Source organism: Histoplasma capsulatum (assembly GCF_000150115.1).
Source record: "Histoplasma capsulatum G186AR genomic scaffold supercont2.3, whole genome shotgun sequence".
Taxonomy (NCBI): Eukaryota; Fungi; Ascomycota; class Eurotiomycetes; order Onygenales; family Ajellomycetaceae; genus Histoplasma; species Histoplasma capsulatum.
Window position 1 is genome coordinate 348,001 of NW_025544803.1, and position 26,710 is coordinate 374,710.

Consider the following 26,710-nt stretch of genomic DNA (forward strand, 5'->3'; position numbering starts at 1 on the left):
AAAATATTCATTAATTCAAAAAGAGTCACTGTTCATTTGTATAGTCTGTAGTATATATAAAAAATAATTAGTTATTTATTATCTTTATTAATTTTTATCTTATAGAAGACTGCAGAGATATCAAGCTTTATAAATTATTTTACTTTTTCTATTCATTCAAACATTTCATTAATAAATAGAAGAAGATATCAGTCTTTTTATATAATTTTATTAAGTTTTTAATAATCAATATAGAATTATAAATCTTTATCTGATTTCTTTATAAATAGTATAAATACTGCAGTAGATGAATTGCTAACACAGATAAAACTCTTATTCAGTAATTTATTAAATGTTTTTTATAGAATAAGAAGTTTATTATATAATATACTGTAAAGAGAGTCTCAAGATAATTGCAGATTCTTACTGTCTTTCTTAATAAGTTTAATTATATAATCTATATTATATTCTCAGTAAGAGAAGAATATCTCAGCTGCTTTTTTATCAAATATATCTGTAAAGTTTTTATATATTTTAAGAAGTTCTTTACAGAGCTTTTTGAGATTCTTGAGCTCTAACTTCTCTAATACTTTCTTGATATTCATTATACTAACAGTAAATATCTGAATATTTTTCTTTTTATATATTTAATGAATTAATAATTTAAATACTTCTACTGATATCTGAATAAAATCAGCAGTTCTATTAATATTCTTTTTATAAATATAATTATCTTCTGAGAAAATAAAATAATAATTATATATATCTAATAAGATTTCAAATTCTGTAAATTATAATAGATTAAGTATTAAATTATATTTGAAATTCTGTACTTTATATATAAAAATACTCTTCTTCTCATATTCTTCTAGACTGGCTGCTGGGACCATGAATTACACATTTGATTTAATTTGATTTGATTTCAGTCCATTTCTTGGCATGATTTTAGTGAGATCAGAATCAGAATGAGAGTGTAAAGTGACTAGAATTATCAAAACATGAGTGAAATGGGACTAAAAAATCTTGATATTCTATATAAAGTGACTGACTATCAAAATCAGAACATGATCTGGGACTGATCATGATTTTGACTCAAGTTTGGTCCCATTCTGATGATTATATAATACATCAATCTGATGATATGATTGGTGGAGATATTACCCCTATCTTGTTTAGTGCTGCTGCCAACCTACCCACCGCTGCCAATCTACCCACCGCCGCCAACCTACCTACCGCTGCCAATCTACCTACCGCTGCCAACCTATCTATCGCTGCTAATCTATCGCTGCTAATCTATCGCTGCTAATCTATCGCTGCTAATCTATCGCTGCTAATCTATCGCTGCTAATCTATCGCCGCCAACCTACCTACCGCTGCCAACCTACCTACCGCTGCCAACCTATCTATCGCTGCTAATCTATCGCTGCTAATCTATCGCTGCTAATCTATCGCTGCTAATCTATCGCCGCCAACCTACCTACCGCTGCCAACCTACCTACCGCTGCCAACCTATCTATCGCTGCTAATCTATCGCTGCTAATCTATCACTGCTAATCTATCGCTGCTAATCTATCACTGCTAATCTATCGCTGCTAATCTATCGCCGCCAACCTACCTACCGCTGCCAACCTACCTACCGCTGCCAACCTATCTATCGCTGCTAATCTATCGCTGCTAATCTATCACTGCTAATCTATCGCTGCTAATCTATCACCGCCAACCTACCTACCGCTGCCAACCTACCTACCGCTGCCAACCTATCTATCGCTGCCAACCTATATAGGATAAATCATGGTCCCATTTGGTCCCATTTTGTAAAATGAGATCAAATGAGACCAGAATCACTAATTTATTAGTAAAACATGATCTGAGACTAGATTTATAATATAAACAGTGTAAAGTGACTAATTTGCTAAATACTATATGAGATCAGAACTAAGATATCTAATAATGAGACTGAGGAAAAATTTGATCCCAGTTTTATACATGATCACACAGCCAGTCTATATTCTTCTATATTAATATTGAATTTTATTATATTGTAGAAAATAGATTCTCTAGAGTTATTGAATTCATTCAATTTATACAGTTCAGAGAAAGAAATATATTAAAGTTTATACTTCTCTATCAGCTGAGTATTTATAAAAGTATAATAAAGAAAATTACTATCTATTATTGTATATATATTGACTAGATTATTTATAATAATAGAGACTATAATTATATCTATTTATATCTTCTGTTTGAATCTTCAGCTGACTTGTTATTTCTTAAACTTTTATTTATATTTTAGAGTGAAAGCTCTTTTTTTCTCTGTTCTTATCTATTCACAGACAATACAGTATTTATATATATAAGAGATTGACTTGAAAGAATTATATTTGAATACTGATTTATAAAGTATTCTGATTTATTACAGTATATACAGACTTTTCTGACAATTTAATTGATAGTGTTTTTATCTGAGATATTAAGAACTCTTGAGTATTCAGTATTTATATAAGAGATTCAGTTTATTGACTTTGATTTAAATACAGAGATTATTATAAGATTAGACTGACTGCTGAGACTATGAATTATATATTTAATTTAATTTGATTTGATTTCAGTTTATTTTTTGACATGATTTTAGTGAGATCAGAATCAGAATAAGAGTGTAAAGTGACTAGAATTATTAAAATATAAATGAAATAAAACTAAAAAATCTTGATATTTTATATAAAGTGACTGACTATCAAAATCAGAATATAATCTGAAACTGATTATAATTTTGACTCAAGTTTGATTTTATTTTAATAATTATATAATACATCAATCTGATAATATAATTGATGGAGATATTATCTCTATTTTACTTAGTACTCAATACTCTGATGATTTACTATTAAATTCTTTATCTATCACTGTCAATCTATCTATCACTGTTAATTTATACCACTGTTAATCTATCTATCACTGTTAATTTATTGCTGCTGCTAATCTATCTACTGCTGTCAATCTATCTATTACTATCAATTTATCTACTACTGCTAATCTATTGCTGCTAATTTATCACTGCTAATCTATTGCTGCTAATCTATCTATTACTGTTAATCTATTACTATCAATCTATCTATCACTGTTAATCTATCTATTACTGTCAATCTATCTACCACTATCAATCTATCTATTATTGTTAATCTATCACTGCTAATCTATTGCTGCTAATCTATTGCTGCTAATCTATCTATTACTATTAATCTATTACTATCAATCTATCTACTGCTGTCAATCTATCTATCACTGTCAATCTATCTACCACTGCTAATCTATCACTGCTAATCTATTGCTGTCAATCTATATAGAGTAAATTATAATTCTATTTGATTTCATTTTGTAAAATAAGATCAAATAAAACTGAGATTATTAATTTATTAGTAAAACATAATCTGAAACTAGATTTATAATATAAACAGTGTAAAATGACTAATTTACTAAACACTATATAGAATCAGAACTAAAATATCTAATAATGAAATTGAGAAAAAATTTAATCTTAGTTTCATATATAATTACACAGTCAGTCTATATAAAATGATTTGAAATATATATATTTATTCAGTGAAATTCTTTGCAGTTCTGAAATATATAGAATTGAAATAGATTATTATTAAATAGATAGAGATTTATATAGTATTTGCTGTATATTGAGAGTTTCAGATACTCTATACTTTAATTATATAGTTGAAAGTTTAAATTTTTGAACAGTATATTAATTTTGATAATATCATTTCAGTTCTACTCATCTACTTTTAAGAGTTTATAATTAAATTTAAATAGATAGATTGCTAATACAGTATTTTTCTGATGAATTTTATTTAATCAGTTTAATATTTTAAAGTATAGAATTAAAAAAGAGAGTATTAAACTGTCAGAAAACTAGCTCTAATATATACTGATTATCTAAGCAGTAATTTATTCAGAGTTAAAATTTTACTAATATATCATCATCTAATCTACTGTAAATATATTATATTTAATTCAATAATAAATCTATTACTTGACTATTAATATTCAATTTGATATTTATTTTTAACTTTTATATAAAATATAATACTAGATTTTCTATATACTTATCAAGAATTGAAAACTTCTCTCTCAGAGACTTTTCATAAAATGCAGATGTAGAAGAAATAATAAATATAGATATATTTATTTCAGTAAATTATTATTATAACTCAGTCATCTGCAGTGCTTACTGCTGAAGAATATTTTATAAATTTAGATTATTATTTACTGTATTTAAATACAGTGAATACTCATAAGTCTATTAATAATTTATTTCAGTATCTAAAGATATATAATTCTAGAGAATAGAATATTTATAGATACTCAGATTTTTACAAATATTATTCACAGTATTACAGTGCTAAGCTTATCAAACTTCTTTATAAATACTATTCACAGTAGACTGACTGCTGGAATCATGAATTACACATTTGATTTGATTTGATTTGATCTCAGTTCATTTCTTGGCATGATTTTAGTAGAATCAGAATCAGAATGAAAGTGTAAAATGACTAGAATTATCAAAATATGAGTGAAATGAGACTAAAAAATCTTGATATTTCATGTAAAGTGACTGACTATCAAAATCAGAACATGATCTGGGACTGATTATGATTTTGACTCAAGTTTGATCCCATTCTGATGATTATATAATACATCAATCTGATGATATGATTGATGGAGATATTACCTCTATCTTGCTTAGTGCTCAATGCTCTGATGGCTCACTATTAGATCCTCTATCTACCACTGCCAATCTACCTACCACTGCTAATCTATGCCGCTGCCAACCTATCTATTGCTGCTAATCTATCACTGCTGCCAATCTATCTACCGCTGCCAATCTACCTATCACTGCCAATCTATCTACCACTGCTAATCTATCACTGCTAATCTATCGCTGCTAATCTATTGCTGCTAATCTATCTATCACTGCTAATCTATCGCTGCCAACCTACCTACCGCTGCCAATCTATCTACCACTGCCAATCTACCTACCACTGCTAATCTATCACTGCTAATCTATCGCTGCTAATCTATTGCTGCTAATCTATCTATCACTGCTAATCTATCGCTGCCAACCTACCTACCGCTGCCAACCTACCTACCGCTGCCAACCTACCTACCACTGCTAATCTATCACTGCTAATCTATCGCTGCCAACCTATATAGGGTAAATCATGGTCCCATTTGGTCCCATTTTGTAAAATGGGACCAAATGGGACTGGAACCACTAATTTATTAGTAAAACATGATCTGAGACTAGATTTATAATATAAACAGTGTAAAGTGACTAATTTACTAAACACTATATGGGACCAGAACTAAGATATCTAATAATGGGACTGAGGAAAAATTTGGCCCCAGTCCCATGCATGGTCACACGGCCAGTCTAGAAAAGAAAGAGAAAGAAGATCAGAAGAAGAGATTGTATAAGAGGATTCTTATAGATAAGAAGATTAAAGCAGAAGAAATATTGAAGATCATACTCTGAAGAAGCACAGAGTGGAAGAATCATTAGAATGTCAAGATGTACATGATTGTGGGGTGGAATCACAAGGAGGTGTGGGAGAACTTCATGAGCGCGCATGAGCATGTGAGCGTGTGGTAGGGGGTTGGTTGCGTAAGTTAACTACCAACGGGTGCTAACCCGTCACACTCTCTACCTTCTCATCTGTCTATAGTTACGCTTTAATATTTGATGTTTGATTAATTTACTAATGAAATAGAGGTTGCTAACTAGTAGCTATCTTGATATATCATGCTTATCTACTAGATATTCAAACAATTACTATGAGAATAAAGGGTGATGTAATGGGGAGCACTGGCGCAGCACTAACTACCCACAAAAAGACCATAAAACAACTAACTGACTTCGCCTATGAATCAAGAGGCGCGTTTGCCCACGCCTTGAAAAAGGGTGCTAAGAGCAGCCTGCTCTTAGTACTCTTATTTACTTTAAAAACACATTTAAAAAAAGTTGAAATAAAAAAGTTGAAAAGATCTCGTTATATTGCCATTGTAAAATGAAAAACTGTGTTAACTTGAATCCACTTTATCAAGACAATAACCTTTACCGGGAGAATCTTCCGGGAAAAAACAAGGACCACAACTATGTACCAGACACTCTAGATTAACATCACATGGAAGGTCATGGCAACGTAGAAACCGGCTATTTAGCAATAAGTTTGACATTGTTGGAGTTCTTTTTGAACTTAGTAAAGGAGTATTTTCAACCTCGATATTTTTATTATCAATAAGTTCATTAGAATTTATATTCTGATTATTTAGAAGCTTTAATGTATTTTCCCCTGTATTCTGTGAGAAGTTTAATATGTATTATCAAAAAAATACAATTAAAAAAGTGGTATGTAATTAAAATAAGTTGATAAACTTACTTCTTTTGCTAATGCTAGTTCTACTATCATAGCAACTATAAACTGCCAAAAGGAAAATATGTACTTCATATTTAAGATACAATCAATAAAAGTAGTTGAAATTAAATCAATGCAATTATTTTCGAGAAGAATCAAATATTTATATATCGGTTTATATTAATAATTGATTTTTGAACATTTATGAGATTCCGCCATTCCGACTAACCGAGATATAAGCGATCCATAGCACGGACATTTTTTTCATACTGTCTACATATAGCAACTTTAAAGTTAAGCGATATTTTCAAGTAAATATAATTTGCTATAATTATTTAATTGTATAGAATAAATTATTTATATAGTAATACCTACGTGATAAGATAGCACTATGACCACTATGTTATCCATAGCAAAAAGCAATGGTTGCGCTCATAGTGATGTGTATACCCCTGGGGGCGTGGTGGTGTGACCTGGCCCTCAGCCACCCACGACGGCATAGCCACCCATTCCGCATCTTAGACACTGCCACCGCAATGTTTTTTGATGTGGCATTATGAAATAGTAAATACACTGCATGAGAAATTTGACACTCTAGTTTCCGTAGTTCTATCAATATAGGTGCCAGTTTACTTTCGTGTGACTAAAGTGATGTCAACTACCGAGGCTCATCTCAAAAGTCCTTTTCTCATACTAAAATTGAAGATAGCAAGCTAAGCAAGTGTTCTAGTTAAATCATACAATCTATATACAATTATCTGCAGTCTTCTTTGTATTTATTTCCATATTCTAGCTCTATAATCTTTTGGATATGAGTAGGAATCCACTTTATTCATGCTTGTGCAGTTGTCTGTGAAAGTTCTTTTCAACACTGCTTTCATGTTTTAATCCCTTCTGCCCGGTTCTTTGATGCACTCTTTTGTGTGATTTTGTGCTTCATCCAGGGTCAGCAAGGTTTTATAAAATTAAGGTCCAGAGAATTACCTGATCAGAGCATTCATTAAAATGTTGTATACATCATATATCCAGTGTTGAATATAGTGATTGTAAGCACAGACCTTATTCTCTTGAACTGTTGGTTAGTCTGTTGCGGCGGAAAAAAGGCAATTACACCGGCATTTTTGGTAAGGCAATAAATAATGTCATTAGTTAAACTTTAGACTTCCAAAAACAACCATCCAGCAGCGGGCAATCTTGATGTCAATGGCAATGCTGATGTTGATGCTACATGGGTAAACACCACATCCCGAGACACGCGCACCTGAGAATTATTCATCTTCGGTAATATAGTGTCCGCGATGGAGTGGACCGATGACATCTCAAAGCGAGGTGGGCGGTGATGTGTGGCTATTGATAGTAGTAGTTAGTGAGTCGATCAAGGAGGCTTGACGATGGTTCATTTTCAAGTTTTTAAAACAAAGATATCTTGTTGTACTGTATATTGCATTTTCATTGTTTCATTAGATACAGAGTACACATTGAGCTATTTTGCATAGAATTCCATGTTGATTTTATCGGGCAAGCAAGCCCTGAGGGATTGGTCTCTGTCTGGGTATCTGCCTAGCCTTGGTTAGCATCTTGATAAGATATCTCACTATCTGTCTATCAGTAGGGCTGAGACCAAGCGACCAGCGACCACCAGCTGTCGGCGGCTTCTTGTTTATCGCGTTTTCCACTGCGTCATCGCCCGGGTCTACTACACCTGGCTGCGCAGGCGGGGAAGAGGACACCGCAAAATTAATCCGACAAAGGGGTTTGAAGTCGAAAATTGAGCAAAATTGGGGTTCTCTCTCTCTCTCTAGAAGAACAGCACCATGTCCCAAGTGTTTAAAATTCGCACACTAATAAGGATCCTCCAGAGATCTGGATCATATCGTTAGCTTGTTTCGAGGGTGGAGTCCTTGGAACCAGGAAATGTGCTTGTTCACCCACACCACCAACTCACTTCCATTTCCATCTCCCGTCTTTACCACTGCCTCATCTCCCACCACCACAACATCTACTACCGCTTCATTTCCTCCTGAAATACCTTTGCCGAGCATCCTCCCTTCGTCCCCTCATTCGAATCGAAGCTTGTTGTTGGTGGCGCCCGTTGTTCGCCCTGTCATGACACTCATCATTCCTCCGTCCTCCCCCCCTTGACTCCTCCCTCACCTCAAGAACAACTACTTCCTCCCGCCGCCCATGCCTCCGTGTCTCCTCCTCCATCTCCACCAAAGTATCATACATTTTCCGCTATCTAGCCGCGATGGTGTCACGATCAGACGATTACTCGGGAGACACCGCCCGACCGCCGTCTCGACCGTCATCGTCTCGACCTCAAGATAATAATCATGAGAATAACACGTCCGCCGGCCCGAGATCTCGAGCTGCTAGATCGGCCACATCTCCATCTAAAAGGGAGTCTACGAGGTCGTCAAAGTCTACTGCGAAGGATGTTGCGGAGCTTACGGACTATGTATGTTCGATACTGCCTCATCCCCAGTTCCATACATATTTATATCCATGCATGTAGGCTAATGCTGCAACAAGCAACTGGGCGATTGCTTGGGGAAGGGCGCTTTCGGATCCGTATACAGGGCACTGAATTGGGGCACGGGTGAAACAGTGGCTGTCAAGCAGATCAAGCTTACTGACCTGCCGAAGAGCGAGCTTAGAGTTATTATGGTTAGGAAATTGATCCTCTCTCACGACCCTGATATTTTGTCTTGTTTTTCTAACGCCGGTTCTATGTCTATTTTTTGGAAACAAAATCTTTAGCAAGAAATCGACTTGCTTAAGAATCTCGATGTAAGGGCCGTTTTACTTTTCTTTTCTTGTCCCAGTTTCCCTGGTTGCCTTGTCAAGTTGTGGCTCCTGCTGTTTCGGTTCAGGAACCGAAACAATAAAACTGACACTATATTTACTTTTTAACTTCCGCAGCATCCAAACATTGTCAAGTACCACGGTTTTGTGAAGTCAGCGGAGACGCTAAATATTATCCTGGAGTACGTTGACCAACCGCAGCTAACTTTCGAGGAGTGCGTTTCCCTGATTTTCAAGCTGGTTGTAGATATTGCGAGAATGGCTCTCTGCACTCTATCTCGAAAAACTTTGGCAGATTTCCCGAGAACCTCGTCGGCCTTTACATGTCCCAGGTGCTCCATGGGCTTCTATACCTACATGAACAAGGTGTCATACACAGGGATATCAAAGGAGCAAATATTCTCACCACGAAACAAGGGCTAGTCAAGCTGGCAGATTTCGGCGTTGCGAGTCGTACAACGGGACTCCATGAGTCTAGCGTTGTTGGGACGCCGTACTGGATGGCGCCGGAAGTGATAGAGCTCTCCGGCGCAACTACTGCATCCGACATTTGGAGTCTCGGTTGCACCGTCATCGAGCTGCTGGAAGGGAAACCTCCCTATTACAAATTCCAGCCCATGCAGGCTTTATTTCGTATCGTTAATGACGACCATCCCCCCTTGCCCCAGGGAGCATCGCCTGTTAGCCTTCCATATCCGCTCCCCAACCCCTTAAATCTTGCTCATGTCGCCATTTGAAAAGACTAACCATTAAGCAGGCTGTGAGAGATTTCCTGATGCAATGTTTCCAAAAAGACCCGAACCTCCGAGTGGCCGCGCGGAAGCTTTTGAAGCACCCCTGGATCGTCAATGCCAGAAGATCCGATTCTGTCGTTCCCACGAAATCAACCGAATATGAGAAAGCCGTCAAGAGCGTGCAGGAATGGAATGAGGCACTGCGATTACCGGAAGCAAGCTCCGCGCGGAAACCCCTCCGACCAGGTTATATGAGCCCCGGGCCAGGACAGGGACAGAAAGACTTTTCACTTCCGCTCGTCATTCCATCCAGAGAATCACTTTCAGGTTCGGGGTCGGGGACGGGCAACGACAGAGATGCCGCGGAGCGGTTTCGGTCGCCCACCGGCAACGGTGCCGATGATAATTGGGATGATGATTTTGCATCCGCCATATCCCCCAGCGCGCTTCGCCTCCCACATTTGAAGCCACATGACAATTTTGGTGGGATGCTATCACCCGAGAAGCTGAAAGCGTTTGCTTCTTTTGAGAGTGTGGCTGAATTCGAAAGTATCGGGAGTCATAACGACCCCGCAGTCGGCGACGAAAATGGTAATACGACTGTGAACCGTTCCTTTGATCACAACGAGACAGATCCAATGCAAACTATCCGTCCATTTGTTCCTTCTCACAGGTTTTCGGAGGATGAGGGTGGCGGTACCGGGAGCAGTAGTCTACCTAAAAACCAAACGCGATCGCGACACCGGAAGTTTTCCATTCCTCCTATTAAAACTGGCAGCGCCGTTGTCAATCCCAGATCCAATATCGCCGCTAAACCAGCCCGCCCTGCTGCGTTCTATAAAGAGAGTTCCGTGGAAGATTATTCTGATCTCATTGTCGCGAATGACGCTGTCCTTGAGAAAAAGTTGCGTGCTATTCAGGTACGACCTCAGTTTTCCAGTATCGATAGTGTTTTTATTTTCCATTCTTTCCATTTTGCAATGCTCGTAATATAGACCAAAGAAGCTGACTGTGTCAGAGCGTTGGCAATGACATGAACAAGCCTGATGTCGTTGATTCGACCAACTGCACAGTCCTGGAGCAGAGCACAACCGGTCACGATGACTTGGATCATTCCCCGCAGCAATTGCGCCGCGCACGCAGGCGGCATCCAATTAGCCGCTCGCGGTCATCTATCGAGATAGAGAAGTTCGCGGAAGACGAGGGCGATGAGGACTTTTCTGACATCCTTGGCAATAATGAGGATACGCTTGTCAAAGCCGAAAGCGACGATGGTGACGCTTCAGACCGAAGCGCACTCATGCTCAATTCGAAGTTATCGTGTAACTCATGGCTGGGGGATGTGGATGATGAAGACGACCCGTTTGCGCAGCTTGAGGAGGGCTTGGATGAGATGGATCTGGAGGCTAATATCGCTCGTGATAAATATGCTCGGTTGCGAAATCAGGTGGAGGGGCTTGTTTGCTCGTTGAAAACGTCGCAGGAAGATGATGTGTTGGCGGATATATCGGAGCAGTTGGTGAGTTTTTTCTTTGGCGCTCTCTCCCTCCCTCATCCACGCCACCTCTCTCTATATAAATAATTATCCTAGTGCCTTACTGATGTGTACCCTTTTAAAGTTGATTTTATATGCCGATTTGCCAGAGACGAAGAGTGTAATTATCAGTGCACATGGCATGCTTCCTATTCTAGAAATTCTTGAAAACTGCCGGAGACGGGATGTGATATCGAACCTTTTGAAGATTGTTAATGCGGTGGGTTATTTTCATTATCCGTAAACGCAACCTAATATAAATGTCTCATTTTCGCAACTAATGGATCTTTTCTTTTTTTGTCTTTTCTTTTCGAGTTAGATTATATTCGACGATTATGAGGTCCAAGAGAACCTCTGTTTCGTCGGCGGGATCCCTATAATCAACAAGTTCGCATCCAAGAAGTACCCACGGGAAATCCGTCTTGAGGCCGCAGCGTTCGTGCAGCAGATGTATCAGACGTCGACGTTGACTTTGCAGATGTTCGTTAGCGCGGGTGGGTTGAATGTTCTGGTCGAGTTTCTTGAGGATGACTATGAAGATGAGCGGGACCTCGTTTTAATCGGGGTTAATGGGATATGGAGCGTATTTGAATTGCAGGTAAAAGAATATTTCTCATTCTTACCTATTTGTCACCTACCAGTGCTGTTATTTCTAGAAGTTTTTTCGGACTCACATCATTGAACTTTTTACTTTCTTTTGTTCGCTTGAAATATAGGGATCGACACCAAAAAACGACTTCTGCCGTATCCTGTCGAGAAATTCAGTCTTGGATCCACTGTCCCTCGTTTTAAGCAGGGTTCTGGATGAAGAAGGGGAACTGGCTAGGCTTTGTGAAGGACGTATTGCGAATATATTTTTCATATTCTCTCAGGCTGAAAGCCACGTCAAGGAGATGGTTGCTGAAAGGACTGTTTTGCATAGTATGTTAAATCGAATCTGAGGAAACATGGGCCATGTTCTTTCGCATTTTACTGACAATTGCCTGTAGGAGTTCTTAAGGAGCTGAAAAGGATGACTCCTGTTCACCAAATAACGATGCTGAAATTTATCAAAAACCTATCCATGTTGTCCACGACCATCGACTGCCTTCAAAACTCTAATGCAATCGACGTCCTTACGGAGCTCCTGAGATCGAGCATGAAAGGAACACATTTCCGAGAAGTATCAAATCAAATTCTTAACACCATCTATAACATGTGCAGGTTAAGCAAACCGCGCCAGGAGGACGCAGCTTTGAATGGCATCATACCTCTCCTGCAAAAAATTGTCAAGACAGAGCGGCCATTGAAGGAATTCGCACTACCTATTCTTTGCGATATGGCACATTCTGGGAAAGTCGGTCGTCGAGAGCTGTGGCGCAATAAGGGCCTATCGTTCTACGTATCTTTACTTTCTGATCCGTATTGGCAGGTCACAGCCCTCGACGCCATATTTACATGGTATCATCCCCCCCATTCTATACATTCATATCATATCCAATGCCCTTGGCGTGTTGATTCCCGGTTAACGAATTAAAAATTATAGGCTTCAAGAAGAGACTGCCAAAGTTGAAGAACATCTTCTCGACGATCGAAACGGCCCTCCTCCCTTCATCGAGGCTATTGTTCGTTGCCTTACCATATCCAAAGCAAATGCATTTGAAAATCTTCTGGAACCCCTCCAAAAGCTATTGCGACTAAGCCCACCGATCGCATCGACCTTAGCCCGGCCAGATATGTGCAGCCGCATCGGGCAAAAACTCCATCACACCAAACCCGCTGTGCGGGTGAACCTCCTACGTATCCTCTCTACAATATGTGACGCAACAGAGGAACATGGCAGCCTTCTAAGCCGCTACGGTCTCCTCGACGCAATCCGAGAACTACAAAACGATTCACGCGTCCTCGTCCGCGAACTAGCAGTTCAGCTTATAAAGTCGAGCGAAGAGAGCGATGCCGCAATGCTTGGTACTGCTGGAATCAAGCGTCGAACAACCATGCGGCGCAGAAGCACCTCCACGACACCTGCCACCTTAATTTCTAGCCATTCAATGCCCACCACGCCGCAGGTCAGCCGGTCCAGCGCGTCGAAGCTACTCTATGAGGGCAGGGATACGCCGCGACGTCGCGAGAATGGGATCAGCAGCAGCCTAGGCCTGAGGCCCGGTAGTCGAGATGGGAGGTCCCAAAATGGCGGTGTTTCTGCGGCTGTTGGGGTGACCATCGGTGGTAGTGGTGCAGGCGGGGCCGGCGGGGCCGGAAATGTGGGTGTGAAAGTGCGTCTTCCGCGTTCCATGTCTCAGCTTCCACCATCGTCGTCACCATCCTCGTCCCAGCAGTCGTCGGTATCATCATTAGCAACGTCGCCGCAGTTGAGTGATCATATGCGAACGTCGACATCACCGATAATGCCGCCGTCTTCCACTGGGAATGCGCGAAGGCGGAGGACGAATACGGGTGGCTCAGGATGGACGTGATATGGTTGGGGCAAATCAGCCATGAAATTGTGTTAAATGTCCTTAATCAATGGTGGCTGTTGGGCACGGTTTTGACCGGAGACTGGATGGGGAGTTGCTTGTGATGCTGGTTTTATTTCCTTTTATTTCAACCTCTTAGCGATTCTCCTGGTATCCACCGGCCTTTTTTTTCCCCGCTTTTTGCTATTTTCTACCCCTCTTCACTTTTCTTTAATTCTGCATCCTGAGAATGGGTTTCCCCTAATAACCCACATACGGGTATTCATTTATTGGTGAAAATCCCGTGAATCTCCGGAGCGACCAGATTACTTTTCCTTTTATGATGATGTGTGAAGCGTTAGGAATGGAAGAAATGGAGAGAGAAGTTTTCCTCGAATTTCCCCCTCGTACTCGCATACTAACAGTTACACTCGCACACGACATATACCCGCATAGCATAGGCGCACTGGGCATAGCTATTCAGCTATAGTACTTCTTCTACTTCTCCTTTTCTTCTATTTTGTTAACTACATTTCCTCTTTTCAGTTACCATCGTTATCAATTTTTCATTTTTCCCTCCTCTCCATTCTTGGCATTCAACGATGGAGTATGAAGCGTAGGGTGTTTTGATTGGCTTGGCCTCCCCTGCCTTTTTGAAAGAAGGTACAAGTTCAAGAATACGAAGACTTCCTTTCTATTGGCTTAGCTCTCATCTGATCTCTGCAGCTCCATGTTTTGTCAACGCTGTTGGTTATGTTCTTCATTTTACCCCTGAATACATCGAAACAACTTTCCAGACAGTCGTTTTCCATTGCATACAACGAATGCTACAGTGTTCCTTCACAGGATGATTTTTTTATTTCCTTAAAATCATTCATTACTGCTAACGTTGGGATTTCACAATAATCTCATGAAGCATTGAAAACTTACGTAGTAACACCTTCAACCGACCGCTGTGGGTTAAATGATATCAGGATACTGTGGCAGCAGAGCTCGATCACACCAGCGTCATTGCTTGGGACGAGCCAATCGAAAGCCCCAACACACATTAAGGTTATGGCACGTGACGTAGTTTAATCCATGCAAGTCCAAAAAAAAAATGTAAGAACTTTCTCCGTCATCAGACGATAAAAATATGGAGGCCAGATAATATGACCGTCTAGGGAATCAAGCTCCAAGCCAACTAAAAAGGCGGAATCGAAATTGAGATGATGCGGTTTAAAGGGAAGGGGATCCTCATATATTTCATTTATTATTCGTTTGAATTTATCATGGCAGTTTGAAATCTGGCCCTCCTTAAGAAGTCTCCATCTTATCTATCCATACTTTACCATGCGACCCCAAATTCGAATACCCATTCCGTTCCTACTCCCTTGTAGCTGCCCTATATCGGCATCAGCATCTTCGTCGTCAATATCGTCCAATTCCTTATTCCTGTATGCTCCCAATTCCCGACTGTCACAATGGACATGTCGCCAATGTCTGGAGCAACGTCGGGTGCAAAGACATCAGATCGCCCACCTTCTTTCGCGTGAATATTCAACGACTACACCACAGTTTCAAAAGTTCAATAATAACTGGGGGAACAACACCAATGATAAGAGGCGGCCTAGAAGGGCGTTGCGATATGCCGCGGCAGGGGGAACGTTGGGGGCGGCGTTGTTCGCGTTCTCGGACGATTTGAAGCATGTATATTCGGCGGCGGAAAGGACGGGGAGGGTTAGTGTTGCGTTGGCCGTTTGCATTAACGAGTAAGTGGGGGATCCTCTTATGCTTGGGTTTTGGGTTTTGGGGTTTGGGGTGGTTGTATGCCTTGTACTAGAATTTGAATCAAAAAGAGCGGGAAGGAAATGTTAGACTGGGCTAATCTATTTCGCTTCTGTATAGCTACCGCAAGACCTTAAACCGAGATTCGGACTCCGAGGAAGAAAAAGCGGAGTGGTTGAAAGCCTGCCACAAGCGCTGCGCGCAACGGACCCTGCGCGTGCTGGAAAAGAATGGATCAATATTCATCAAGCTGGGACAACACTTGAGTAGCATGGGTTATCTCTTGCCACTGGAATGGACTACGACATTTATCCCTCTGCAGGATAAATGCCCGGTCTCTTCGTTTGAGTCAATTGAGGAGATGTTCGTCAAGGATACTGGACACACGATCGACGAGCTTTTCTCGAGTTTTGATAGAGTCCCCATCGGAGCTGCATCCCTGGCGCAGGTTCATGTCGGTGTGCTAAGGGCAACAGGCCAGAAGGTTGCGGTGAAGGTCCAACACCCCACGTTGGCTGAATGGGTTCCGCTAGATCTTGCATTGACCCGGTTTACATTTTTGATGCTGAAAAAGTTCTTTCCGGAATACGATCTTGAGTGGCTATCTAATGAGATGGAGTTTTCTTTGCCGCAGGAGTTGGATTTTAGAATGGAAGGGGAGAATGCCAAGAGAGCCCGCGAGTATTTTCGGAAGAAGGCGATTGCTGTTGCGCCATTGGTTATTCCTCAAGGTAAGTAACTCCGCATAATGCACTGCGAAGAATGTTCTGCGCGGTGTGTATACTAACTTTTACCAAATCCAGTGATGTGGGCAAAGAAGAGAATTCTCGTCATGGAATTTATTGCGGGCCATCGGCCTGACGACCTCGAATATTTAGACTCCAACAAAATTGATAGAGACGAGGTGTCCGCGGCGCTGGCGCACATATTCAACGAGATGATTTTCGGAGATGGTGCTCCTCTCCATTGTGACCCCCATGGTGGGAATATCGCTGTCAGGAAAAACAATTCGAGACGACAGCCAAATTTTGATATCATTCTCTACGATCACGGCCTATATCGTGACATCTCCACGGAACTACGACGCAACTATGCAAAATTATGGCTTGCTGTTATCAATTCCGATGAAGCGGGGATGCGCGAGTATTCGCATAAGGTAGCTGGAGTCACAGATGCCCAATTCCCTCTGTTTGCGAGTGCGATTACAGGTAGGGACTACACCGTACTGTTGAAAAAGGAGGTCGTATCATCCCGCTCTGAGGAGGAAAAGGAAGCGATATCGAGTGCACTTGGCGAGGGCTTGCTTCAAGAACTAGTCCAAATGCTTGGGAAGGTTCCCCGTATCATCCTTTTGATTCTGAAGACCAATGATCTAAGTAAGCTACTTCATCCACTGCACCTCCTCCAACCAAATATTGTAAAAATGGGAACTTACTTACCAACCACCTTTTTGCCCCACGAATCCAGCCCGCAGCCTCGACGAAAACCTTCACACCCGCCACGGGCCCCTACGCACATTCTTGATTCTAGCAAAGTATGCAACCTGCACCGTCTTCGAGGAGCAAATGGAAATCATTCACAAACACGGTAGCATCCTGTGGCCACGAAACTTCGTCCGGTTCCTTCAGGCATGGGCCAACTATCTACGAGTCGAGATTAAATTGGAGTTTTATGAGCATTGGCTCTTGCTCAGGGGTCGGCTTGGCTTGCATAACTGATTGAGCCGTTATAATATAATATCCATGGTTTTAATGAATCGGGAGTAAGTATTATCCCGGTATATCGGTCTAGATACACCTCGCCCTTCCGTCCATTTTCCCTTCGACAGGTGACTTTTTGTTCCCATTTTCATCCACATTTCTCCTTACTTTCCTAAAGCAGCATTAACGGATGGGTTCTTTTCTTCTTGAGAATTGATCGTGCTAAGTTGTTGTTCCCTTCGGACAGCCCATTTTCTGTATTAAAATCATTGGTCACCTGCCTTTTTTTTTTTAAAGCGATATCTGGATGTATAGACTTTTTGTATAGAGCTTCGGAATGTCTCTACCGAAATAAATGTAAATCACCGTTAATTCCACCATCTTCTGACCTTCATTGTGGATTATATGTACATGTTCAGCCTGCTTATCAACAGGGCGGGGCACACAGGGATGCTGCCATTGTTATATTCAGCTCCTAGCCCCGAGATGGAACTACCTTCGGGCTTTGCAGTTGTCTTTGAATACCAGCCGGGAGGTCTACAGACCAATTTCCAGTGCCGGGCAATTTCCTGGGAAAGAGCAGGGGGCAGAGATGTATATATACATGACCGGAGATAGGAGATAACATCGTCCACCTGGGAGCTGAACATGAACAGAGACATAAAACAGAACAATGTTGAATCTGAGGATGCAAACAGAATCACTTGAAGCAACTTTCAACCGCGTCAAGAAACGCAGCCTCCATACTAGAAACTTTTTAAATTTAGCGAGAATCCCTCGGGTCTGAGGTTTACCTCCGGCATACTAAAGTATTACAATGAGCAGTTGGGTCAACAAAACTTCATAAGTAGCCATGTTGGTTGGATAAGGCCAGGATGGGGAGGCATGGGGCGAATATTGATGACATTTTCGGAAGAGAGGAAGAGACAGGGGGCGAAGGAAGGCCGCGAGGAAGAGAATGATGGAGGCGGACACCTACCTAAAGGTTCTTTTCTAGAGGGTTTGGTTGAACACTTTATATAGTTACTTACAGAAAGTGTCATGTTGATAAAAGCTCTTAAATTTGACATCATTTTCAGAGAATTACCTAAAGGTTTCTACATAAATTGGCTTTCGAGATGAGAGCAATCTTTCGACAATCAGGAATGTTTTTGATCACGAATGTGTAAAGGAGATAAAATCTTGTTAAGAAACGTATTTGTCCTTCATTTTTCGATTTAAGTGTATGGAATACGTTAGTGTGTACACGAAAACTATTCCCTGATTTTATGTGAGAGATCGACTGTCTTGCTACCCGCTGATGGAAGCGTGAGTCCCTCTTTTCAATCAGTAGAGAGCAATATTACCTAGTGCAGGCACACAATCATATCTTAGTCGTGAAGCTCTTCCTTTATCCTCTCCTACTCTCGTTCACCCCTGACTGACTGGCATTTGACGTACGTAGGGGTGGGGAATTGGATTCTGTAGTGGATATGACGTAGATTTGAAGAAAGAGGTCGACACGACTGGCAGAGCAAACACGGGAGATTGTGGAGCTGAATCAAAAAATCGGATTGCATACAATCTAGTATCAGAAGTCATTGATTGGGACTTTACTAAGTACTTGATACACAACTGATCTTGCATTCGGCCCTCGCGATCAGATGAGGAACCAGAATATGCTGGATGCCCTAAATCAACATTCTTAGCCTGTGTATGGAGGACAGAGAATGCCGATATTTGGCATTAGGTTGGCCTACCCACAAAATCACTGAGTCATGAATGGAAGCGAAAATACTGGAAACCTCGCAGAGTCCAAGCTGGCAAAGGTGATTCTTTCAACGATGCCAAAAAGCTTGCTCATAAGAAAGCAGATAAAACAGATTTTATATTTATTCAATTTTATGCGTATTTAATTGTCATCAAGGTTCCATCAACCGGCTTCATGGTAACATTAAAGGTCTGAGAATCCGTATTAGTATGGAATATTAACAACGAAAAAAACAAAAATGAGAGCGACAAGAATGAAGTAAAAGGAGGGACAGAAGAAAAACGAGGAAAAGCATAGGAACTCACCCCAAACAGCGGTTTCGTTACCTCAAACTGTCCGTGTTGATCCAGCACAGGTTTGCCATCTTTCAAGGCCAACGACCCAATCCCTACCTTGGTAAACTCATACCGCCTCACCACCATCGCGAGAATGGCTCTGGCCTCCAGATTAGCCAGTTCCTGCCCAATACAGTTGCGCGGGCCGCGTTCAAACGCCCTCCACGCCGATATGGGAATCTTTTGACCCTCTGCCCCGGCTGTTGATGAGTTCTTGTCCTTATCAACTGAGCTTGGTGCATTGTCTTCTGATGTAGTGCTCGTTTGGCCTAGCCACCGTTCAGGTATCCAAACGTCGGCCGTCTCACCGTATACCGTGGGATCCCGATGTACTGCATAATGGCAAACATAGAGAATCATGCCTCCGACATCCAAGGGCCCATCCTTGGTATTAAGTCTGAAGTCGCTTCCCGGGGCTACCATGCGGGCTGAGCCAGCAGGTGGATACAGACGCAGCGACTCCTTGATTACAGCGGATGTGTACTGGAGATTTTGGAGCTTATTGCTATCCTCCAGTAACTGGTTTGCGACAGATTTGGGGTCCGCATCCGGGCCGAAAACCTCATCTAGCTCCTTGCGCATCGCCGCGAGAGCGCGTGGCGTCCGAGAGAGTTCATAGATTGACCATTGCAGTACGACAGCAGTAGTATCGTGTCCAGCGAAGAGGAAAGATTTAACAGCATCAACACATTCCTCTAAAACTTGTGGGGTGAGAGTATGTACTTGCCTCAACCCCATGGCCATGACGCTGCGATCGACAACTTTATTGTCGAGCCGTATGTTGTTGTGCGCCATATCAAACTTCTCCTTTACGATGGGCGTGAGGGAGGCCGTGAGTGTTTTCACTAGCGCAATGCGGCGGTAGTGGCCTTTTGGATTGGTGAACCAACTATCAAAAGCGAACGTAGTAGGAAAAGTGCTTAGAAGCGAACGGAAGGTTCGAACAATAACGCTCACTTTATCCTGGCCTTGCATGCTCTTGAAATCGATGTTGAGAACCGCGAGACCTAGTTTGGTTGCTTAGTTTTCGGAAATATTTTGGACCCAATATTCACTGCTAACACACACACACACACACACACATATATATATACATATGTAGGAAATTCAAACCCACCAATTATATCAAAAGTAACCTGGACACATGGTTCCGCCAAGCAAAACTCTTCCCCTGATTCTACATATCCATCCAGCAAAGCAAGGAACTCCATGGTTTTGTCAAGTATCTTTGGCAAGAAGGTTACCAGGTTGCTGGAGGCAAAGGCGGCATTGAATTTCTTGCGACCATGCTTCCATGTTTCATCATTTGTGAGAATGATAGATTTCTTTCCCACGACGGGTATCAGCATGCCCGCAGTAGGAGATTTGGGAACGCTATATTTAAACACGGCGCTTGCTTTGGAGATCTGTTCAGCAATCTCGTGGGAGCCGATGAGAATTAACGGATATTGGATGGGGCGGAGGTCGAAGAGGGCTTATTTCATGGACCAACCAAATGGTAAGTAGAAGGGAGAGACAAGGGAACGGGAAGGAAGGGAAATAGACCAATGCCGCCATTCTTTGGAGTGCTCTTAAAGAGCTGCCACAAGGCATGATCTAGAGATTGGATAGATGATATTGGTCAGAGCTTGGCTTCTTTCCCATGTGAATATCCATATACTATATGTATCATACCATGATGTCTACCGGGTTCCTCGGCGATGGTCTCATTGACTATCTTGAGGTGGCCGAAGAAGAGGTCGGGCGGGGCCTGAGGGAAGTGGGAAAACTGATGGAAGCGGTAGTATTTCAACCTAGAATAGAGAAAGAAGACCAACAGGGGAACTGAGGCCGCGCAGATGACGAAGAGGGGGGAGGCTGTTTGGAAAAGTGACACACTCATTATGTATCAGATTAGATTGATGGGTTGTTATGAAGACTTCTTGTTATTGAGGTGGTAAAAACGAAAGCATGAAAGAAAGCGAAAGAGAAAAAGGTCATGTGTGGTGTAAATAGAATCCTGATAAGTAGTGGGAGGAGTGTGTGTGTGTGTGTGTGTGTGTGTATGTGTTGGAAAGATTGGACTGACGATTCGTCCCCTCCACGGCCAGTTGGTAGCTGAGCTCTTTTGGCCCGGTGGGCAAGGGTAAGCATCCCTGCTTGCATTAACAAATGGACGAGCAATCAAATCTGACGAGAAAACGATTGCGGTTGCAAAACGCGCCTCGAAAATGGCAGAGGTGGCATAAGTTATGTTGATAAGCGCTCATGTTTCATCCTGGTTTCTTCTCAGCCGGCTGGGAGGTTGGAAAAAACCAGCTCTCTTTTAAGATCAAAAGTCTCAGTTTGAATCCTTCATTGAAACTTGTCCCTTTCAAGGTTTGGATGGGCGGTTTCGTCAAACTCGCGCTATCTGCCCTGCAAAGTGAGGGCTGAGAGAACAGTCCGAGGTGGGGATAGTTCAGCTTGACAACGTTAATTCATCCGATCCTCATCTGATGGTGAAGTGCAGAAAATGGAACAGAGGAGACTGAACTCCCGGGATTTCATCCCAGTGGATAATTCGGACACATGCTGAAGTCACGTCTGCACTTAACTCTGGTGCTCATTCTGGCCCCCCAAAAAAAAGCTTTGTTCTTTGGCTTCTGTCTGGTCAAAAGGCATCAAGGGGATGCAGTGTATATCTAACTTTGATATTCTGCCCGTCAAGGCATTCCCCAGTTTGCATTTCATTTCGCTTTCAGACGGGTCAAGGCTACACAGGAAAAGCATATGGGATGTTTGGGCTTTCCGGGCACATGGCATGAAGGTATATTCAGCAGGAAAAGAGAAAAAGGACTCTTAAGGATGTCTTTGCGGTTTGGGGCAGCAGAACTTTTGTGCAACATTGGTGACATTCCAAGATCAGGTATCGCAATGTGCACAGCCAGTAAGCTCACTCAGTTCTCCGCATTCCTCCTTGGAAACGGAGAGATCTTACCCAAAACACAGCCCTGATGGGGTTTGTCCATACATGGCTCCGAAAGTTGAACATGGCTTGTGTGAGAATTTAGCCGATCCAGCGGGGATTGCTTCCCCTTTGCTACCATAGCGTTAAATTTCCGCGGGCGGACCACCTCAAGACAGAAATCAACTGGCAGGCTGAGAAAATGGAAAGGTGTAGATGGGATTCTGCCTGTATCACGCATGAACTGGCTGGCGGATAGGAGGGATGCCAAAAGCAGTTTTAATAATTAGCAGCATCCCTTTGACTAGAGGAGCCTTACAGCTGGCCATGAGGATAGACACAAAACAATATATGACGCACTCAACAACTTTCTCGGCCACTTTGTGCCACCACGTCAATCGAGTGTGAGAGAGTGCTCAGTACCTCGGAGACAAACAGGACAAACGACAGACACAAGCAGGCAATGTCCATACTAATTTAGCGGCGCAAAGTACCTGGTTACTTACGAGAGGGATCTTGCAACGCCAAGTCGCAAAATATTTTTAGTACGCACCGCCTTCCTATACTCCACGAAAGATAAACAAGGGCAGCATATGATGAGAATACTTCTCAATATCTCCATCTCAATGAGAACTTTTCATTAGCCTATGATACGTCTCTGAGGATCTAAAGCCCGTCAATCAAACTAAGGTCCAGGGAGAAGTGTAAACTCAAGACAGCAAAAAGACGGAAGACATCTGACAACCCTCGATTCTTGTCCAGAGTTCAAGCGAGAGGAAAGCCTCCTGCGCATTGTCAAACATGACGACGGACAAGAAGCCATCCCTAGGCAAGAGACTATCGAGAAATAATCCGAGGGTAAGCTTTCTGAATGAATAATATCCAACATTTCACGGCCAGGGAAAAAATCTCTTCTTTGCCCTCTTTCTCCATTGTGGCTTCCCCCGGCCCTATCCTATCATTTATTTTCCTGCTTACACTCTCTCCAGTCCATCCACGTCCCGATGGCCGCATTCGGAATGGCTCTTGTGCTTGGTGCATACTGCATAACCAGTATACGCAGTGCGCGCCGTAACGCTAGATATTCATCCTTGACCCCAACTAACCACAACGAGTCATCAGGGTCTGGACGAAAGAACTAGGGGTTGAACCCTGAAGTTGAGATTGGGAAACGGGAGTTGGGAGCTTGGGGCGTGTTTTGCTCAGGATCTCTGCTTATGATCTAGGGTCGGTTGAGGTTTTTTTTTTCTCTTTGGTTTTTATTTAGACATATACACACACCTACACTAATAGTTTGAGAAAGGAAAATGTATGTTTTACTAGCTTTATTTGATTTTTTTTGTTTGTATATCTAAAAGTACAAAATAACATCGTGACCGCCTTTTTTTTAAAAAGGGCATGGCTACGAGGTCCCTGGAAGGCTTCCCAAATCATAGAATATATGGAGATTTACAGCTAATGTGGTCAACTTTATATTATACAGAAATCAGTTCAAAACTTGATTTTGCTCTTGACCCAAACGCCAATTAGGGGTAAAAAATGTTCATTGCCATGCTCCCTCAATATGAGGCCTCAGCCGGCACAACAAGATGAGCGGCGAAAGAAGAGAAAATGGAAGAAGAAAAGTTTTTACGGGTGATTAAGCTCTTGGAAATCTAATATCTGATATACTGAAAACGAATCTGCTAGAGAAAAGCTTATATTTAAAAGCCTGTCTGTCTGTCCGTATGTTGATAGAAAATTAAAAAAAAAGTTGGGAAAATGCAAATAGAGCGTAAAATAAAATAGAGTATATATAGGGGGAGAAACAATAAATAAAATAAAACAGAACCGCGTTACCAAGAGGGAATGTAACAATCAACCTCGCAAGTCCTCAGAACAGCAAGTACCATACGTCACGGCAGATGCAGACCAAAACACGCAATCCTCCCGATAGCCCAAAAAAGAAGATACAAAGATAACATAAGAAGGACAAGAAGTAACACCTGATGCTATAAGATAATAAACAAATAAAATTAAAAAAAAAAAAAAAATCAAACTCAGTAAATGTTGATCATAGACGGTAATAAAGAGTGGAGGGCAAATACAATCATTGAAGCAACGAATGAAAGGAAGTGAAAACAAAAATCCCCTTTGTGGCGTAGCTATGTTTCTTGAAATTTTGCGCTCCACGGCCATATTTGGGGTATTTTGCTTAAGGGAAACAAAAAAAAAAAAAAAACAAAAACAAATGACAGAAGACGAGAGACAGGGAGAGAGAGAACGCCAGAAAATGCTCAGATGTTCGTACGTATATGCTGTGTTCTGTTTCACACTTCATTCAAAAATATAGTCACAGTATTGGTCAAAAAAGGGTTTAAAAAAGAGGTGAGAGGATTGGAAATAGAAAGATAGACGGTGAGGGTCACTCGAAGCCGAAGAACACGAAATTAAATAGAGTACATATGAATATATACACATGTACTGCTGGGGAAGATAGGGAAGGAAATAGACAGGGGATAGTAACATTTAAGGATGATGAAGTGCGTCAAAATATGAAAATGGCATGGTAGATCAGTGAAATGAGTCAATTGAGAGCAGCGGGCGCACTATCAATTTCCCTCATTCGTTTTTGGAGAAATTTAATACAGCACTTTACAAGGTGCTATGTGCGGTCTATATAGAAGTCGCAACGCCTTTTTAATGCTCCAGGCAGCCTTCTGATGGAAAAAGAAAGTTTGCTTTTCAATATGCGGATGAGCCATCCTCCTCGCTCATAATCAGCACTTGTTCGCCTTCGTGTTGCATCCAGTGGATAATGTTTCTAAGGTATTCATAGGTGAGCATCGTTGTCATAGCCGCTGGCACAGCGCGGAACAAATTCGTTCCAATCCCGGCGTAGAACGCGCGCCAGCCCTCCTCCATAAAAATCGTCTGGCACGTGCGAATTACGCCACGATATCGCGGACGGTTGCGCATCCCATCTGAGGAGGACGCACCCGCACCAGTCCCTGGCGGCCTGCCGTGATCCTGCGGCTGTTCAAGTCCACCTCGAAATGCAATTCCTTCTGATGAAAAGGCCGGTGAGGATCTTTGCTGTGTTTGTAGTCGGGTTCTAAGGACTTCGTGCGGGTATGTTGCTGTGCTGGCGCATACTTTACTAAGAAAAGTGGCTGCTGAGATTCCTGTCCAGTGGGGATAACCGGCATCTGGGTGTTCACCGATTCCAAAGCCAGTGAAAGCCATCTTGAAATATTCATATAGTGGAAACTGAATGGCGACATGTGAAAGTCCGAGGAGTGCTGGAGTGAGGCCAGAGTAAAAAGCACGGAGGCCTTCACTCGCGTACATCTTGCGTGCCGCATCCAATGTGTTCTTGTAGTACCATGGAGCTTGGTAGCCGTTACTAGCAGGTCGAAAACCCTGTGACATGAGCCTCGTCTTGATAACCCATATTGGGTTTGTTGCTACTGTTGAGCAAGTGCCAGCTGTGAGTGATGCGTATGCTCGGGCTAACCACCAGTTATCTACAAATAGTCATGAAAAAAAAAATCAGCAAGCAGATCAAAGGATAGAAAGAAGAAGTGAATCGCGCAGACCTGTCTTTTGGCAGAAATATTCGCGGGACCTATCGTAGACCGTCAAATAGACAGCCCATGTGGGAAGATAACCCAGCAGCATCGGACCCAGTCCCCTATATAGCCCTCGAATACCTTCATCTCGCCATATCGTCTTCCCCGTCCCGAACATCCCCCGATACAGTGTTCCGGACTCAATCAGTTTGCCATTCCGACGCAGTTGAAACCCTCCTTGTGCTTGTAGTTTTGTCTTTATCACATCCAGCGGGCACGTCACGATACCCGACGCAACACCCGCGCTAGCCCCGCAGAAGGGCGTAATGTACGTCTGAGGAATCCGTGTGGAATATACCTGTAGACTTTTCAAAGGAGACGATCCCGGCGGCGGAGTCGCCCCGGAATGTAATGTAGGAGTTGTCGATTGGTTGTCTGAATTTGAGATCCCTTGTTGCGACGGAGAGCCGCCAAGAGTTCTTGACGAGCTGGTGCGGCCCATAGACATAATGTCGATTGACGACAAAGGGTGCGGGGATCTCAAATCCTTAACGATCACCGCCACAACATGGACGAAAGAATGCCGTCGTGCGGGGACGAGAACCGTTACTTGAGAGGTTGAATCTGGTAATTATATACCTTGTTTTTTTAAGAGGACCCACTGTGTATCTGTTAATGTCGGCAACAATTATTCTCTAACCCTCTGGTTTATCAGGCAGGTTTAGATGAAATCCTTTTGGCGTAGATATAGTCTTGTTAAACCGCAGCGCCT

The 26,710-nt window shown here is 42.0% G+C and overlaps 5 protein-coding genes across 5 annotated transcripts; 2 read left to right on the forward strand and 3 right to left on the reverse strand.

Annotated features, from left to right (window-relative positions):
- Nucleotides 1-8,649: 8,649 nt before the first annotated feature.
- Nucleotides 8,650-13,930, forward strand: HCBG_02292 (cell division control protein; the record flags this gene model as incomplete). The annotated part of the gene is made up of 10 exons (XM_045429341.1): nt 8,650-8,859; nt 9,162-9,191; nt 9,324-9,421; nt 9,454-9,886; nt 9,964-10,860; nt 10,959-11,459; nt 11,794-12,072; nt 12,191-12,395; nt 12,464-12,914; nt 13,000-13,930. The coding sequence occupies 10 exons, from the start codon at nt 8,650-8,652 to the stop codon at nt 13,928-13,930; spliced, it is 4,035 nt and encodes a 1,344-aa protein (XP_045289236.1).
- Nucleotides 13,931-15,241: 1,311 nt separating this feature from the next.
- Nucleotides 15,242-17,394, forward strand: HCBG_02293 (ABC1 family protein; the record flags this gene model as incomplete). The annotated part of the gene is made up of 4 exons (XM_045429342.1): nt 15,242-15,660; nt 15,797-16,407; nt 16,480-17,052; nt 17,144-17,394. 4 exons carry the CDS (start codon nt 15,242-15,244, stop codon nt 17,392-17,394), a joined length of 1,854 nt encoding a protein of 617 aa, XP_045289237.1.
- A 146-nt stretch (nt 17,395-17,540) lies between these two features.
- Nucleotides 17,541-18,231, reverse strand: HCBG_02294 (uncharacterized protein; the record flags this gene model as incomplete). Its single annotated transcript, XM_045429343.1, has 3 exons — nt 17,541-17,631; nt 17,788-18,018; nt 18,182-18,231. The coding sequence occupies 3 exons, from the start codon at nt 18,229-18,231 to the stop codon at nt 17,541-17,543; spliced, it is 372 nt and encodes a 123-aa protein (XP_045289238.1).
- A 1,026-nt stretch (nt 18,232-19,257) lies between these two features.
- HCBG_02295 (cytochrome d8-PA) lies at nt 19,258-21,343 on the reverse strand (the record flags this gene model as incomplete). Its single annotated transcript, XM_045429344.1, has 4 exons — nt 19,258-19,317; nt 19,432-20,468; nt 20,579-20,935; nt 21,136-21,343. 4 exons carry the CDS (start codon nt 21,341-21,343, stop codon nt 19,258-19,260), a joined length of 1,662 nt encoding a protein of 553 aa, XP_045289239.1.
- A 3,768-nt stretch (nt 21,344-25,111) lies between these two features.
- Nucleotides 25,112-26,498, reverse strand: HCBG_02296 (mitochondrial folate transporter/carrier; the record flags this gene model as incomplete). Its single annotated transcript, XM_045429345.1, has 2 exons — nt 25,112-25,893; nt 25,966-26,498. 2 exons carry the CDS (start codon nt 26,444-26,446, stop codon nt 25,112-25,114), a joined length of 1,263 nt encoding a protein of 420 aa, XP_045289240.1.
- Nucleotides 26,499-26,710: the final 212 nt, after the last annotated feature.